The following is a 19,262-nucleotide window of genomic DNA, read 5'->3' on the forward strand; positions in this document are numbered from 1 at the left end:
CGCCTCATATGTTCTTCATTTGTTCTAATCAGCTTTCACCCCCATTAAATCCTCAGAGACCTCTGCTACACTTACACAACTTGCTGTGAGAACCACCAGGGGCAGTGAGATGAAAATCTGTAAAAAAAAAATCCCTCTGAGTATTACAGAAATCAAAGCACGGCTTTAGCCTTTAAGCTATTTTAGAAACACTCATGATCCACGCAGCTTTAAAATAGTTTCCTTGATACGCTATGTGCAGATGACAAGGCGATACGCGTTAATACTGTACGAGGCGGTCAGTGCCGTCCCTCAGCGCTTTTATATCTTGGGAATTTTTTTCCACGTCCGACGCTGTTACACAACCCCAAATCAGAAAAAGTTGGGACAGTATAAAAAATGCAATTAAAATAAAAATGCAGTGTTCCTTACATTTACTTTGACTTTCATTTCATTGCAGACAGTCTGAACCCATGATAATTTATGTTTTATCTGTGCAAAAAAGAAGCCTTATGTTTACCATGTCCAAAAGCGGCGTCGACTTCTCTGGGCCTGGAGGCATCTAGGATGGACCATCACACAGTGGAAACATGTATTATGGTCAGATGAATCAGCATTCCAGGTCTTTTTTGGAAAAAATGGACACCGTGTGCTCCGGACCAAAGACGAAAAGGACCATCCAGACTGTTATCAGGAACAAGTCCAAAAGCCAGAGTCTGTCATGGTATGGGGTGTGTCAGTGCCCTTGGTAAAGGTCATTTACACTTCTGTGATGGCAGCTGCCTTCAAGACGTCATCTTTTCCAGGGACGTCCATGCATTTTACATGCTGCACACATTACAAAGGCATGGCTGTGGAAGAAGAGGGTACGGGTACGGGTACTGAACTGGCCCGCCTGCAGTCCTGACCTGTCCCCAATAAAGAATGTGTGGAGAATTTTTAAGCGAAAAATGCGACAACGACGACCCCATACTGTTGCACATCTTAAGACGTGTTTGCAGGAAAAATTGGGACAAAATGAATTCTGAAACACTAAATCACTTGGTAACATTACAAAGTGGTAAATGCTTTACTGTCCCAACTTTTTTTGGAATGTGTTGCAGGTCCTGAAATGAAGAATGGATGTTTATTGATATCAGGGGTTGTACATGATTCACAAATAACACTTCATGACTCTCCGATCTGTCTCGAGTGTGTCTGATTTGGGGTTGTAGATAAAGACTAGTGCGACCAGTACGAACAAGACAAAAGACACCCCCCAAAAAAATGACCCGCACCTCACACTCCCCAGTGGATGACCGTCTTGTTCTTTTCCTGCCTTTTCCGACTCTAAAAAAGACTTTTTAAGGCAGATGTTTGCACAGCTGTGGCCGTCAGAAGTAGACTGGAACCCAGTCTACGACATAAAACAAAAAAAACCTAAATTGCTCAAATCAAACAAATTAGATCACACTCGAGGTCTTAAGAAATGTGAGAGGCTTCCGTCTTCAGTTTGTTTTAGTTCACGTCAGGCGACTTGTCACTTTAATTTTTATCTTTTTTTTTTTTTTTTTTTTTTAAGAGGAATGAGTTGATTTTAGGAAACCCGTCAGACTTTACTTTGCAAGTTATTGATGAGCACTACGTAACCCTGAAGTTCATTTCTATTCCAATCCCATCTATTCTAATCCCATTTATACTGTATATTCAAAAGCATTAATTTAATGCATTCATCAGTTACGTCACCTCATGTTCTTATACAGCTAGAACATCTGGATAGTCACAATCATAAATTTGATTTGTTGTGCTAATTAGAACCAAAAATGTCTTGCTCGAGGACTTATTGACCCCACAGGCTCTAAAACAAGTAAAAGTTTTGGCTTGGGCTAACGATTGGCCTGTTGTTCATAAAGGGGTGGGATTAAGCCGGATAGGGACTCATAACTAATGCATTTACGACCTCTGCTGGCTGATTGATGGTGCTGCACAGAGATGAGGAAAGAGTGCGCTGATCAGGGTGTGTCTCTCTGTACACAGGGTTGATCCACATACACACTCGTCAAGTGTAGGTGACGAGATGCATACATGACGGCTGCTGCATATATGTCGGAGTGGGCGTGGGTGAGCTTCATTCTCCTCAATCAGAGCCGGGGTCGGCATAAACAAATGCATAAACAATATATATATATATATATATATATATATACAGTATATATACTGTATATATATATATATATAATAAAGTTTACATACAATGAAGAATATATGTATAATAAGAATATTATACAACCACAAATCAGTAAAAGTTGGGACGGTATGGAAAATGCCAATTTAAAACAGTATAAACCCAGTATATTGTTGTTTTGTCTGGTCAAATTTATTATACATCCATTCCCGAATTTCAGGCCTGTAACAAATTCCAAAAAAGTTTGGACAGGGGCAATTCGAGCTAGAATTGAGGTAAAAAATAAAACATTTAATAAAATACTGATGTGATTTCAAACAGGCGATGTCAACAGGTGATTGTAATCATCTCCTTGAAGGGCTGAGTTACTGCATTGTTACTGCATTGTGCCCAGTGATTCCAAGGAAACTAGACCCACCACAACTCTGATCAGGATAAAGCTCAAATCAAACACACACCAGCACACCAACACATCGGCAGGCTGGGCGCTTACGCTGACAACGATTGGCTCGTCTGTTGGGTAGGATGCTGGATGGGATTCCTCATAACTGATGCAATTACGACCTCTGCTGGCTGATCAGAGATGAGGGATAGTGGGATCAGTGTGTGACTCTCCGTGCACGGGACCGAGCCTCAGATGAACTCGTCTCGAAGCAGTCGGCTACTGCACGTGTGTTAGTCACGGCTTTCCTCGATCAGAGTGAAAAATGCAACCAGGTGATTGGATATGACTAGATTGGGAGGAAAATTGGGAAACATTAATAAATGATAAATAAATAATAAATAAATAAATAAATAAATAAATAAATAAATAAATAAATAAATAAATAAATAAATAAATAAATAAATAAATAAATAAATAAATAAATAAACAAACAGTATCAGATTTGGTGCTGCTCTGCTTCCCTAACAAACTCTGGCCAAGCTTCACCATCTGAGAATTGAATGGTTGACGTAAAGAACTTGAGATGCTCAAACGGGGAATATGTTTGGAGTGCCCACGTTCACACATGATTCTAGCTGGTTGGTATGATGCCTGGCCACTTTTGTATTTGTTTTAACTGTGCCAGAGGCGAACACAGGGAGGTCTATCAATCTAGAGAATGTTCACACTTCAACACGTAATACGTGCCAACATTCTTCCGAATACATGGTGAAAGTGCCAGGGACAAACGTCTAAGCCCTCTGTATTTATAACATACTAGTGATGATACTGGAATGTGCCCGAACATCTTGGGTAACATCGTTCTGGGAGAACGGTTCACCAGATTGTTGCAATACTCGGTGTATACAACGATCCGTTTTCATGCAAGCGGTAGTGGCATGTACTAGCCTCAAGGGTATCTCGGAACATTTCCATATTTTGCTCCATGAAAGAATGCCTTGGCCCAAATTGCCCCTTTGATGCATCGAATTCAGATTTATGACTTCGGATTATAATAAACCCCTAAAAATATTATTGCTGAATTCCAAGACTGTATAGGATTTTACTTTGATCGAATAAAAAACATACGTTTCTGATCAGGACAGTTTTCCGTCCATCTGTACTGACTAATCGTGATCTACCGGGCAGATTTCCTTTTCGACGAATACTGCAGGAAATGTAGGACACACTAGGAATCAGGAAACAAAGGATTAGAAAATAATAATTAATTAAAGAGGGAAAATAATAAATCTACATGAATAAAGCTGTAGCCCAAAGTGGGACTCGAGAGTAGAAAAGTTCACAATAGATGACCACATTTGGGGTGTGCAGAAACATGATTAGCAGGGAAACAAGGCTCAAGAAGGAACAATAGTGGTTGGGTGCAGCTCTGCCAGCTACTCAGTCCACCAGCGAGCTACAACCCAGGCGCTTAACATAGGTGACCACATTTCGGGTGTGCAGAAACATGAGATTCGAGAAGGAGCAATAGTGGTTGGGTGCAGCTCTGCCAGCTTTTCAGTCCACCAGAGAGCTACAACCCAGACACTTACCATAGGTGACCACAGCAACATGATCAACAGGGAAACATGGGAAACAAAGACAAAGGGACAGACTTGAGAAGGAACAATAGTGGTTGGGTGCAGCTCTGCCAGCTACTCAGTCCACCAGAGAGCTACAACCCAGGCGCTTACCATAGGTGACCACATTTTGGGTGTGCAGAAACATGAGACTTGAGAAGGAACAATAGTGGTTGGGTGCTGCTTTGCCAGCTACTCAGTCCACCAGCGAGCTACAACCCAGGCGTTTACCATAGGTGACCACATTTTGAATCTGCAGAAACATGATGAGCAGGGAAACATGGGAAACAAAGGGACAGACTCGAGAAGGAACAATAGTGGTTGGGTGCAGCTTTGCCAGCTACTCAGTCCACCAGAGAGCTACAACCCAGGCGCTTACCATAGGTGACCACATTTCAGGTGTGCAGAAACATGATCAGCAGGGAAACATGTTAAACAAAGGGACAGACTCGAGAAGGAACAAAAGCAGTTGGGTGCAGCTCTGCCAGCTACTCAGTCCACCAGAGAGCTACAACCCAGACGCTTACCATAGGTGACCACATTTTAGGTGTGCAGAAACATGATTAGCAGGGAAACAAGGCTCAAGAAGGAACAATAGTGGTTGGGTGCAGCTCTGCCAGCTACTCAGTCCACCAGAGAGCTACAACCCAGGCGCTTACCGTAGGTGACCACATTTCGGATTTGCAGGAACATTGCACTCCATGCAACATGAACAGGAAGTGGGAAAGGAAGGGACAGTCTCGAGAAGGAACAATAGAGGTTAAGTGCAGCCCTGCCAGCTACTCAGTCCACCAGCGGGCTACAACCCAGAAGCTTACTATAAGTAAAAAACAAAAACCCAAAAACCAGTAGTGGCTAAAGAACCCATAAAGCTGCCACTCTACCCTCAAGACCAAAGAATGTCAGGTAGCTACAGACACCAGAAAGTGGCAACCATTTACCCACTGAGTGTCCAGGAACCAGACTGGAGCAAGATTTGTTCATAGAAGGAACTATGATATGTAGAAAGTCGTCCACCTGGAACAAATTAACACTCACAGAGCATAGGTGAGGTCAATTAAGAGCTGCTGATAATCCAATCATCTGCACCTCCTTGCTCCCTCTGCTGGCCATAACTGGCATGGCAGATACTGCCTGTTACAATACTTACTCAGAAACTATCCAAGTCTTCTAAGGAAAGACAGTTGCCAGACAGCAGTTGTCAGACAGCACCTTAATTTAACACTTTGCAGGTCATGAATTCTGCTTTTCAAGGATCCCCACCGAGACAAAAACGTCTGTGAATTTTCATTTGTGCTTGGGCATTTTTAAGAAAAGACTACAAGGTGGAACCTAAAGAATGGTGACCCTTACCCTAACCCTAACCCTAGAAAGGTGAAATTAAGAGATGCAAAAAAAGCACGTGGGAAAAAGAGGACGCATTGTCACCCTACGTTAACCCTCAATTGATTGCATTGTGTTGAGTCACAAATGTAAGTCGCTCTGGATAACAGCGTCTCCTAAATGCCATCAATGAAAAGACTTTGTGTCCTGAAAGTCCTGATACAGAAGCGTCTACAATGGAGCGCTATCATTTATCCTGACTCACTTTTTTATTCTTACAGGTTTTAGGAGGAACTGGTTTCTGGAGTCCTAAGCATTCCAAACCCTTTAAAATACTTGATGAGAACCACATTACCCTCCAATGCACTCGATTATTTTTACATACATCTTCACCTTGCCTCTATCTGTGATATTTCAAATCCTGCTGACACCATTTCTGCTCACACAATAATAATTGGATTGTCTTAGTCATGCCTGCCAAAGTCAGACCAGAATGGACCACACATGCAGGATCACCTATATAACACAGATATAACACAGATATATACATACTGCAGTGGTGGAACATCCGTTAAGCATGTGCTTTTTTATTTTTATCTACAATAACATTACTAAGCTAATAGTCTTTAATAAATAATGATGGTTTTAGTGGGATAGTAAATACCGAAAAAACCTACTAATACTGGACCTTTAAAAATATTGGCATCAATGCTCTTCTTTTAGAAAATCCACCATTTCTCCCAGCAAATATTTTCCAGTTACGAAAGCTTTTGGTATTCACGTTTATTTATTGTTGTTTGATTTGGGGGGAAAAAAACTGAAAAAAGTCAAATTCCGAACAGAACTCTGAATGTAATGTAATCTAATTCCAAACAGAGCTCCATCTATTTTTCATTTTCTGTGAATGGTACAGTGATGTGCCTTACAAAAACCTCTATTTTGGTCTCATCTGTCCACAGGATATCCCCTACCTAGGGAAGCCACAATACCAGAAAAAGGTATAAGCAGGAGTTTCGCTCACCAAAAAAGACAGATAGCCATGCGTTCACATCACAGGGGTGTCTGTGATAACCATGAGCGAAAAACACAACCACTAAGAAACGATGGAAAGTATAGATAAAAGGAAAACAATAAAAGCAGAGTCAATGGCAATACCAGCTACTCAATCCACCAGTTTAGAGAGTCAGGCTTTCAAGAAAGAAGACTGAAGGCAATAACACGGGAAACGGCTTCAAACTAAACTGGTGGACTACCAGTCCTACATCTGATGCTACCTGAGCCCAGGAGGGATATCACGTGAATGCAGAGTCAACGCCAATACCAGCTACTCAATCCACCAATATAGCGACTTGTACTATTAACAAAGAGGACTGAAGGCAAGGAACTTCATAACATGGGCAACGGCTAAACAAAAAACAAAGATGGACCACCAGTCCTACATCTGATGCTCCCTGAGCCCAGGAGGGATATCATGTGAAAGCAGAGTCAACGCCAATACCAGCTGCTCAATCCACCAGTATAAAGACTTGTGCTTTTAAGAAAGAAGACTGAAGGCAAGGAACTTCATAACATGGGCAACAGCTAAACAAAAAACAAAGATGGACTGCCAGTCCTACATCTGATGCTACCTGAGGCCAGGAGAGATATTGCATAAAAGCAGCATTGACGCCAACACCAGCTACTCAATCCACCAGTATAAAGACTCGGGCTTTCAAGAAAATAGACTAAAGGCAAGGAACTTCATAACATGGGAATTGGCTACAAACAAAACTGGTGGACTATCAGCCCTACATCTGATGCTACCTGAGCCTAGGAGGGATATCACGTGAAGGCACAGTCAACGCCAATGCCAGCTACTCGATCCACCAGTATAACAACTTCTGCTTTTAAGAAAGAAGACTGAAGGCAAGGAACTTCATAACACAGAGAGATATCTTGTGGCGGCCGGCTCCAGTGAAAACCCCCTAGATGATTCCCAAGACAGAAAAGGTTCATAATAGTGCCAGTATAGGAACTGTTGGAAAAGAAATCTGAGCCTAAGGCAGCCCAGCATACCGGACTCGCAGTTTGTGTGTGAGCGTACACAACAGAATGTACCAGCAGTGAGCTATTTTGAGAAGTCTTACTGAGACGCTAAAGGCAATTGATTCATTGAATCAATACTACAGTACTAGTTAGTCGTACCTCGTAGAGCTTAGGCGTCTTTATAAAGTAAATAAACACATTCTGGTTAATCAAGGGGCGCTGCTCATTATTTAACTAACCAAATAACCCTTAGAAGTGAGTGAGTGAGTGAGTGAGTGAGTGAGTGAGTGATGCACTGATATGCCTTGGCGACATGTTTAGTGTATTTTCCTGCCTTTGTAACAAGGCATTCAAAGTGGTACCGGATTCACAGCTAGCATGACCATGATAAAAACGTAAACCAACGTTGCAGCGTAGTAGTCCTTTATAATCAGTACTTTATTGCTCTCTGCTGGATGAAATGAGCACTACACCCTAAACACTAAACCCTTCTGCAGTGCACACTGTAAACGTTATATTTCTGTCAGTGGAAGATGGCGACGGCATTCCTTCAGCGCACCATTTGCGGCCTAAATGTGGCTAAAAACAAGGCCAGGACTAAAGAACGGGTGCTTTTTATCAGGTCTGGACATTTTATCTGCATGTACTGCTTTGTAAACGTCGACGCCAAGCTTTCCTATCGGGTATTATTGTGTAACAGATAACGGGGTCGGGACGTGTTCCAAATGCACACTGTAAACACGCATGTAACCTAGATTGAGTCAATATGAGGCAAGTTTTATTATGTAGGTTGCTTTACATAGCACTGCTTAGTGAAAGTGTTTCATTTGAAATTGGACACATTCCATATTTTTCATCCATATGTACCTTTCTACACTCACTGTCCATGTTATCAGCTCCACTTACCATATAGAAGCACTTTGTAGTTCTACAATTACTGAATGTAGTCCATCTGTTTCTCTACATACTTTTTTAACCTGCTTTCACCCTGTTCTGCAATGGTCAGGACCCCCACTGGACCATTCTCAGCACTGCAGTGACACTGACATGGTGATGGTGTGTTGGTGTGTGTTGTGCTGGTATAAGTGGATTAGACAGCAATGCTGCTGGAGTTTTTAAACACCTCACTGTCACCGCTGGACTGAGAATAGTCCACCAACCAAAAATATCCAGCGTCCTCTGACCTCTGATGAAGGTCTAGAAGATGACCGACTCAAACAGCAGCAACAGATGAACGATCGTCTCGGACTTTACATCTACAAGGTGAACAAACTAGGTAGGAGTGTGTAATAGAGTGGACAGTGAGTGGACACGGTGTTTAGAAACTCCACTCATACCAGCACAACACACACTAACACACCACCACCATGTCAGTGTCACTGCAGTGCTGAGAATGACCCACCATCTAAATAATACCTGCTCTGTGGTGGTCCTGGGAGAGTCCTGACCATTGAAGAACAGCTTGAAAGGGGGCTAACAAAGCATGCAGAGAAACAGATGGACTACAGTTAGTAATTGTAGAACTCCAAAGTGCTTCTATATGGTAGGTGGAGCTGATAAAATGGACAGCGAGTGTAGAAACAAGGATATTAGTATAGTATTGGTCCCCACTTTGCAGACATCACAGCCTATTCTGGAAGGGTTTTAAGATTTTAAACTGTGTCTAAACTGTGTCTGTAGGAATTTGTGCCCCTTCGGTAAGAGCATTTAAGGTCAGGTATTGATGCTGGATGATCTGGGTCAATAAGGGTCCAGCACTACAGGGTAACACTGACCCAAGCTACTCAACCATTAAATTTAAAATTCATGAGACTTTCGATTGACTTCATTAACATTTAGCACCACCAAATGAACATTTTCGATGCATCAGGCCTTTTAATATGGTCAGAAACCCAATAAACCTTTAAATGAAACTCAAACCCATGGCTAAAAATATTTCTATATTTCAAAGACGTCTTTCAATCATTCAGAACAGATAAAATGCAGAAAAATCAAGTCGATTCCAAGTCCTGTTGACCATATGGATACACGTTTCTCCAGAACATCCTGTCTGCTTTTTGGATACATGTCTGTTACAGTCTGAAATAAATATACTGCACATTTAACCTAACCACAGTGAATAACTTATATATAAAAACGTACTGCATTGCATGATGGTTTTTAAAACGCTATGTCTGTATCTGTTTTAGAGCTTTGTCTGCGTCTAGTAACAGGAGTCGGGAGGAGAGCTGGATTAAATCTGTATTCGTGCGCAAAGTGGACCCTAGGAAAGACGCCCACTCTCACCTCCTGGCTAAGAAAGAAGAGAACAATCTGTATAAAATTCAGTGTGAGTGTTATATACACATAATAAATTATACAATACAGTATTAACATGATGAGAATCAGTCTAACAATATGTTGCTTTTATTTCAGTTCACAATGTGAAACCTGAATGTCTGGAATCCTACAACAAGCTGTGGTAAGAACCCTTATCCACTTTCCTTTAGCTACATAATCAGGAGCAGTCCGAAACCCTGAAGGCTGACTTGTCTTTTGTAGTGTACTTTGACCAACATGTCTGGAATTCTGTTTTTGTGAGATGCACCCCGGTCCTCACGTTATTTCTTTTGGGTTCTATCTGAGTCCCAGAAGTGGGACATAAATGTTACAAAATAAATCAGTACATATTATTGTTAATATATTTTTTTGCGCGTCCACTTTTTACCCGATCGTGTTATGCTTCCTCTCCACTGGAGCTGACCCCCGCCCCGATTGAGGAGAGCGAGACTGTCAAACACGTGTGCAGTAGCCGACTGCATCTTTTCACCTGCTTTAGGTGCGTTCATATGCGGATCAGCTTTGTGCACGGAGAGCCACACCCTGATCAGCATCATTCCTCGACTCTGTGCAGACGCCAGCATGGGAGAGAGACCCCATCCGGCTTAGTCCCACCCATATCTGAACAACAGGTCAGTCGTTGTTCATGTGGCCGCTCAGCCTTAGCCGGCAGGCAGAGCTGAGATTCGATACGATGTATTCGAGATCCCAGCTCTGGTTCCAGCGTGTGTTTTTACCACTGCGCCACCTGAGCGGCAGCGCGTCCACTTTTTTACCCGATCGTGTTATGCTTCCTCTCCACTGGAGCTGACCCCCGCCCCGATTGAGGAGAGCGAGACTGTCACACGCCCCCTCTGACACGTGTGCAGTAGCCGACTGCGTCTTTTCACCTGCTTTAGACGAGTTCATATGCGGATCAGCTTTGTGCACGGAGAGCCACACCCTGATCAGCATTATTCCTCGACTCTGTGCAGACGCCATCAATCAGCCATCAGAGGTTGTAACTCGCTCAGTTATGTCCCTATCCGGCTTATCCTACCCTATGAATAACAGCCAAGCGTTGTTCATGTGGCCGTCCAGCCCAGCCGGATGGCAGGGCTGAGATTCGATACGATGTAATTTTACCGTTATATAACATAAAGGGCCAATGCTAATAATGACTATGCACATTTTGTTGCCCACAGTGAGAACGTGTTGCCTTCAATCCATGCTGAAAAATACTACCCGTGTGAGCTGGTGGGAACGTGGAACACTTGGTATGGAGAGCAGGACCAAGCTGGTAGGATCTTGCAGCAAACCCCCTTGTTATTAAGACCCTGAGGAAATGTCATTTTAAGGCGCTTTATAATTATTATTTATTATTTTTTATTTCATTTGTGCTGTCAGTGAGTATTTATACAGTCTATAGCTGTTATTGATTTTGGTTTCTCTTAAACTTAGACATGTCCAATTCCCCTAACTGCTTTGTCAACATGTGCATTGATCAGTTAGGCTTAATTTATAATTAATACTTAATTACTTACATTTAGCCATAAAGTGTACTTCCAAGGACAATAATGCTCTATGTGAAGGTCCTGGGTGTGAAAGTCCTTTCTGTGTGGAGTTTGCATGTTCTCCCCGTGTCTGCGGGTTTCCTCCTGGAGCTCCGGTTGCCTCCCACAGTCCAAAAACATGCACGTGAGGTGAACTGGAGATACAAAATTAGTCCATGACTATCAACATGTTTGACATCAGTCTTGAACGGATGAATCTCATCCAAACCAAAGTGTGTAAAACATGATGTTCCTAAGAAAATCCTAATAAATAAATAAATAATGGTCTGTGTGTGTACAGTACACCTGTGGCGCTATCGAGGAGGCTACCCGGCCCTTACTGAAGTCATGAACAAGCTGAAAAATAATAAGGTAAAAATTATTATTTAAGGTATGAATGAATTGAAACGTTAATTGCGAGCCAGACGTTCTTGAATGGTTAATTGGGTGAATGGGCACAAATTCCCACAGGCACAACTTGTGTCATGATTTTAAACGTTGTACATGCCTGTATAATCTACATCTTGTAAGTTTTTTATATCTACCGTACACTGTTTGGTTACATCTGGTTTGGACGCAGCGGTGTGATTGTAAACATCGCCTGCTGTAACCATGGAGATGAGCTGGTATTGCTACGGTATGAGTTTTTAAAGCATAAACTTGCTGACTCGCATTACGCCGTAGCCTGACCGTACAGGTGATGAGAAATAACTGCAGATGTGTGAGGTCTTCACTGTTCACTAATAAGGTAATACGGTCAGTAAAAGCATACGAGATGTGAACAGAAACACTGGTGTTTGTAGTTAATGGCATAAGTGGTGTAGTGTCACCCATGAGAGATGTAAAAAGTACATTGGCGCAGTCCAGTTCTTACTCGCATACACTTTTAGATGAATTCGCACGTGAGGCCAGATTTTGCACGTGGAGAGCCACGCCCTAATCTCTGGGCTCCTCCACTGTCTGTACAAGCACCTCAGGCTACTAACCAAGGCTACTAACACTGTCTCGAAGACCCCACCCACACTTCGGTCCAGTTTTGTCTTCTGCAGGCATTCTGACCGAACTCGGGGAGTTTAGAATCCCAGCACTGGTGTGCCAACAGATTATCCCTCTGTGCCACCTTAGCACCCCTTCTGCGAACACTTTCCCCTGGGTATGATGTAAGACTGGTGGTGGAAATTGTCTCTCATTCAGGCCTTGAATTTTAGTCCCTTTGTGCCTTTTCAGGAATTTTCGGACTTCAGGAAGGAACGAGGGAAGATGCTCCACTCTCGTCGCAATCAGCTACTGCTCGAGTTCAGCTTCTGGAACGAGCCGGTTCCAAGAGATGGACCGAATATCTACGAACTCCGATCATACCAGTTAAGAGTGAGTGTTGACATATGTACATGCTTTTTTTTACATGTATTTTTTAAGACATTTAAAACATGTTCATGGCTTAATTTAATTCATCACACTGGCTGGAGGATGGATGCACCAGGTAAACAATGAGGGTAAATGTGTTGCCTGGTAACAGTTAACAGCGACTTGAAAGAGAGATAAATTAACGTCCACCTTTGAAAAGACTTCCCTTGTGCCAAGTGAGGGCTGTGACATTAATACGAATCCTCTATTGTCATTGCACATTGTACTTGTACACTTGCACAACGAAATTGGAATACAACAGCAAACAATAAAAGTACTATATACAAATATGAATATAAAAATATAAAACAGTACTTAAACAAAACAGAAGCAGAACCGGAGCTATTGCACATGTCCTATTCAAATTAAATTAAATTAGAAGTTGCACATGTCCCATTTAAAGTGAAATAAGTGAAACATTACATAAGGGTAACATTAAGGGTCTGTCCGAAAACCTAGTGAGCTGACTTGCTGCCTACTGCCTACCTAAGCATCTGCCTAAATAGAGAGGATTCTAATAAGACATTGAACTTTTAAGGCAGGTTATTTAGACACACTACTTACACAGCACTTATGTCACCGCAGTTTCGCTTACTAAGCTAACACAGGTAGACTGAGGCCATTTAAACCAATAGGATGAGATGACACAACCCGCTAGCAGTCTTTGCTTTGAACCTTTACCCTAGCCATTAGGGTAGACCAGGTGGGTTTTTTTATGCCCGATTTAGCTCACTCAATTTGTCTTCTGCTGCTGAGGGATACCCGATTGCATCCGAGGAGAGCATGTCGCTGCCCTCGCCCCTGCATTCTGCACAGGCATCTCTTCCCCCAGTCAGGGTCCCTACACTGCGCATGAAGATCCACCCACCCACACATAGTCCGGACGTCCTGCCCTAGCAGATACGGTGGCCAATTAGTATCTGCTGCAGGCACTGCCAGTTTTGCCCACCAGGTGGCGCCCAGCTGGTGAGTTTCGAACCGAGGAGTTCAGAATCTCAGCGCTGGTGTGCTAGAGAATATCCCGACTCACATTTTGTCAGCGTGGCAATCTGGTCCCACTGTGGTTTACAAGATGCAACGTAAAGCCTGCACAAGGGGGCGTTCGTGTGCACGTTAATTTTGTGTTCATGTGCATGTTAAAATTAGTTTATTTAATCATTATTGTTTTTTTCTGTGACCCAGGGTTTAAATTTATAAACCCTGAGGTAGACGGCCAGTGTTGCCTTTGTATGTCTATTGAGAGCTCACATGCAAGCAATGTTAGAATGTCTAAAAGTTCTGGCTTATATGAGAGTGATCCTCACCTTCATTAATAGTTCATGATCACTTGTTGGGACGTTGGTGGACTGAGTAGCTGGCGTGTAGTTCCTCCTGGCACTCTTGCCTATTAGCTTTATTTACCGTGTTTGTTCACTCAGAGGCTTTAAGCCTCTTTCTTACTTTGTTTGGTGGACTGTTTTGAATCCCACTTCTTTTCGTCACACTGTGAGTGTGACTCACTTTTGTATTTCTTGGCTTCCATTTGTTCTGTATCTATTCTGCCACTGAACTTGACTCCAGCTGTAGATAATTACTGACATTCCGGTCGTGGTAAGCGTTTGTTTTTGTGTTGCGTAAGGCTTTGCACCGATTGTTATTACACTGGGTAAGAGATAGCATCAGAACTTGTTGGGCATGTTTTTTTTTTTGCAGTGCACGGCGGCTTTATGTAGTAAACTGTTATTTATTTTGTTCCCAGCCTGGCACAATGATTGAGTGGGGAAACTACTGGTAAGCAAACCTACATATTTAAACCCATTTCTATTTTGATGTGGCAAATTAGCTACTGGTTACTGGTTATGAGTTTGTACTTTGCTGTGTTAAAAAAATAAATACATGAAAAAAATTCACTCAGTCAGTCCTAAATTTATGTTGTTACATGAAGCATTAACCGAGGTGCTCATGTTTATTTTCAGGGCTCGAGCCATTCGCTATCGGCAACATAACCGCGAAGCAGTCGGAGGATTCTTCTCTCAGATTGGAGATCTTTACATGGTCCATCACCTGTGGGGTAAGAGAACATTTCCACTTTCTATTTCAAGTACAGTGGTACCTTAGAACTCAATATCAATTGGTTCTGGGACTGGCGTTGAGTTTCAAGGTATTTTTTGTCCCATAAGGATGCATGGGAAACCTGTTAATGCGCTCTGTGGCCTCGTGGATTTGCATATATTTTAGGCTAATGTGAAATAATGGCTGACTGAGGACGCTTTTCAACTGACACACGCCCCCTCCGACACGTGCTCAGTACAGACAGCATTTTTCACCTGCACGAGTCAAGTTCATATATACCGATCAGCACTGTGCACCGAGAGCCACACCCTGATCAGCATTATTCCTCGGCCCTGTGCAGGCGCCATCAATCGGCCAGCAGAGGTCGTAAATGCACCAGTTATGAGGACCTATGATCCGGCTTGCCCCTAACCCTATGAACAACAGCCAATCGTCGTTCATGCAGCCTCCCAGCCCAGCCGGATGGCAGAGCTGAGATTCGATATGATAACCCAGCTCTGGTGTGCTGGCGTATTTTACCGCTGCACCACCTGAGTGGCCAAAATTTTTGATGTTTTAGACATTTATACACAAATATATATAAATATAAAAATAAAATAAAATAAAAAGCTGATTCTTACAATTTCTCAGAACCTCGAGCTATAACACAAGTTTAAAAGTGAAACGGTGAGACACGTGGAGCTTTCAGAGTAAATCTGATGGTTATTCCACACAAATGCAGATCTGTCTCATATGCACACTTTGATGACGTATTAGCGCACCGTCGAGTTTAAGGGAAATACATTTCTCAACGAAGGGCGCTGAGTTTAGGGGACATTGAGTTACAAGGTACCACTGTATTTGGAACGCCGGTCGCTCTTAATGCTCATGTTGCTTTTTTAGCGTACAAGGACTTACAGTCTAGAGAGGAAACCAGGAATGCCGTGTGGCAGCACGAGGGCTGGAATGAAGTTGTGTACTACACAGGTAAACAACCTTCACGTGTTCATTCAGCGTTCTCATCCTGTTCCCAAACGTTCTTGCTTGTTCTAAACATTTCTGTTCATTTAAAGTGCCCCTTATTCAGCACATGGAGTCCAGAGTGATGATTCCAATGAAGACATCGCCACTAAAGTAAAGCTCCACGGCGTCTCGCAGCCTTCTGAGTGGATTCTGTTTGGATAACTCAGCTATTTATTGTAATGTTTTCATCTAAACGCACAAAATACATTGTTAAGTCTTCAAAACATATTTCAGATCTGGTCTGTGTATCAGACTGGCACAGTTTTTACTCCAGAACCACTTACTGACCTTATTAAGTTGTGAACAGTGAACAGTCAAAAGCTCGAGGGTTCGAATCCCAGCCCTGCCATACAGCCACTGTTGGGCCCTCGAGCAAGGCCTTTAACCCTTTCAGCTCCAGTCTCGCCGTTCAATGGCTGACCCTGCACTTGTTGTACTGTACATCTATATATGTATATATACAAATAAAGGCATTCTATTCTATTCTATTATTATCCGGGCTTGGGACCAGCACTTAGAGCGCACCGCCAAATAGATTGACTATTTCGACCAGCCCGTTGGACATAAGCCAATCATGTCCATTGCACATGACCGACTGGCCGATTGCAACCCTGACATTCAAACCCCGGCACATATACATGGAATATATATATATATTGAATAATACAAATAAGGAAAGTATCCTCACATAAAGTAAATTTGGCTGGAAATTTCCGAACCTGGCAATCCTGTAGTGACGTCAACCAGGCGAGGTGAATAGCGCCAGCGCCCTCTGCTGTTCAAAGTGAACGAGTCGATTCATTATACGTCAACCGATTTGAATCATTACACATGTGAATCGATTTTTAACTGTCTTGTGGTGCATCGCTACATCCCTAATTTATATATATACAGTGTATCACAAAAGTGAGTACACCCCTCACATTTCTGCAGATATTTAAGTATATCTTTTCATGGGACAACACTGACAAAATGACACTTTGACACAATGAAAAGTAGTCTGTGTGCAGCTTATATAACAGTGTAAATTTATTCTTCCCTCAAAATAACTCAATATACAGCCATTAATGTCTAAACCACCGGCAACAAAAGTGAGTACACCCCTAAGAGACTACACCCCTAAATGTCCAAATTGAGCACTGCTTGTCATTTTTCCTCCAAAATGTCATGTGACTCGTTAGTGTTACTAGGTCTCAGGTGTGCATAGGGAGCAGGTGTGTTCAATTTAGTAGTACAGCTCTCACACTCTCTCATACTGGTCACTGAAAGTTCCAACATGGCACCTCATGGCAAAGAACTCTCTGAGGATCTTAAAAGACGAATTGTTGCGCTACATGAAGATGGCCAAGGCTACAAGAAGATTGCCAACACCCTGAAACTGAGCTGCAGCACAGTGGCCAAGATCACCCAGCGTTTTAAAAGAGCAGGGTCCACTCAGAACAGACCTCGCGTTGGTCGTCCAAAGAAGCTGAGTGCACGTGCTCAGCGTCACATCCAACTGCTGTCTTTGAAAGATAGGCGCAGGAGTGCTGTCAGCATTGCTGCAGAGATTGAAAAGGTGGGGGGTCAGCCTGTCAGTGCTCAGACCATACGCCGCACACTACATCAAATTGGTCTGCATGGCTGTCACCCCAGAAGGAAGCCTCTTCTGAAGTCTCTACACAAAAAAGCCCGCAAACAGTTTGCTGAAGACATGTCAACAAAGGACATGGATTACTGGAACCATGTCCTATGGTCTGATGAGACCAAGATTAATTTGTTTGGTTCAGATGGTCTCAAGCATGTGTGGCGGCAATCAGGTGAGGAGTACAAAGATAAGTGTGTCATGCCTACAGTCAAGCATGGTGGTGGGAATGCCATGGTCTGGGGCTGCATGAGTGCAGCAGGTGTTGGGGAGTTACATTTCATTGAGGGACACATGAACTCCAATATGTACTGTGAAATACTGAAGCAGAGCATGATCCCCTCCCTCCGGAAACTGGGTCGCAGGGCAGTGTTCCAGCATGATAATGACCCCAAACACACCTCTAAGACGACCACTGCTTTATTGAAGAATCTAAGGGTAAAGGTGATGGACTGGCCAAGCATGTCTCCAGACTAAACCCAATAGAACATCTTTGGGGCATCCTCAAGCGGAAGGTGGAGGAGCGCAAAGTCTCGAATATCCGCCAGCTCCGTGATGTCGTCATAGAGGAGTGGAAAAGCATTCCAGTGGCAACCTGTGAAGCTCTGGTAAACTCCATGCCCAGGAGAGTTAAGGCAGTTCTGGGAAATAATGGTGGCCACACAAAATATTGACACTTCAGGAACTTTCACTAAGGGGTGTACTCACTTTTGTTGCCGGTGGTTTAGACATTAATGGCTGTATATTGAGTTATTTTGAGGGAAGAATAAATTTACACTGTTATATAAGCTGCACACAGACTACTTTTCATTGTGTCAAAGTGTCATTTTGTCAGTGTTGTCCCATGAAAAGATATACTTAAATATCTGCAGAAATGTGAGGGGTGTACTCACTTTTGTGATACACTGTATATATATATATAAGCCTACATCATTTCAATAGCCCAGAAAGTCCCAAAATCAACTAAAACCCATAAACTAGTCTGTATTTTTTACCTGGCAAGGTGAGATTTGTTTGCAGTCCTGGTCCAAAAATGATATCTACACTTTTGCAGTACTGTATTATTGTGCTTGATGTTTCAACTTGATTGGTGTGTATTTGCTGTAAATATGTCTATAAATTTACCCTCACCAAGCACTTCATTAGGTACACCTATCTGGCATGTACACTATCACATTGATCCAGCACAACACACACTAACACACCACCACATTGTCCTGACCTTTGAAGAACAGCTTTAAAAGAGGCTAAGAAAGCATTCAGAGAAACAGATGGACTACAGTCAGTAATTGTAGAACTACAAAGTGCTTCTATATGGTAAGTGTAGCTGATAAAATGGACAGTGAGTGTAGAAACAAGGAGGTGGTTTTAATGTTATGGTTGATCAGTGTGTATTTATTATTTTATAAGCTACACTTACAATACAGATAAAATTGTGGGTATACAGTTACTGACTGTAGCACATCTGATGCCGGGTACACTTTGTCACCCCACTGTACCCCATTTATCAATGACCAGATACAATAACGTAATCATAACATAGTAATGTGTGCACATTGGTCTGGTAGGAGTGTAGCAGGTACAGCAGTGTTGTTGGGATTTTTAAATACTGTTTAAGCATACTGGCCTCCTTATTCAAAACCCTGTTAGCAAAGCACTTAGTGTAGGTGGACAGAGCTATGCAGACTAGAGCTGTTCTCTCTTTTCATGCACCGTGTCCCCCCCAGGACGCTTTTGGCTTTATATTTCGTACTCATACCAGTGGAGCAGCCCTGAGAATGGCGCATTGGTCGATAAATGCAGTGCAGGTAGGAAACAGGCAGTAATTGTATAC

General features: G+C 42.7%; 1 protein-coding gene across 1 annotated transcript; it reads left to right on the forward strand.

Moving 5' to 3' along the window:
* Window positions 1-8,028: 8,028 nt before the first annotated feature.
* nipsnap2 (nipsnap homolog 2) lies at window positions 8,029-16,287 on the forward strand. The gene is made up of 10 exons (XM_062987623.1): window positions 8,029-8,117; window positions 9,685-9,824; window positions 9,911-9,956; window positions 10,999-11,093; window positions 11,648-11,718; window positions 12,574-12,714; window positions 14,489-14,520; window positions 14,706-14,800; window positions 15,685-15,768; window positions 15,855-16,287. The coding sequence occupies exons 1-10, from the start codon at window positions 8,029-8,031 to the stop codon at window positions 15,917-15,919; spliced, it is 858 nt and encodes a 285-aa protein (XP_062843693.1). The 3' UTR covers window positions 15,920-16,287.
* Window positions 16,288-19,262: the final 2,975 nt, after the last annotated feature.

Source organism: Trichomycterus rosablanca, chromosome 25 (assembly GCF_030014385.1).
Source record: "Trichomycterus rosablanca isolate fTriRos1 chromosome 25, fTriRos1.hap1, whole genome shotgun sequence".
Lineage (NCBI taxonomy): Eukaryota > Metazoa > Chordata > Actinopteri > Siluriformes > Trichomycteridae > Trichomycterus > Trichomycterus rosablanca.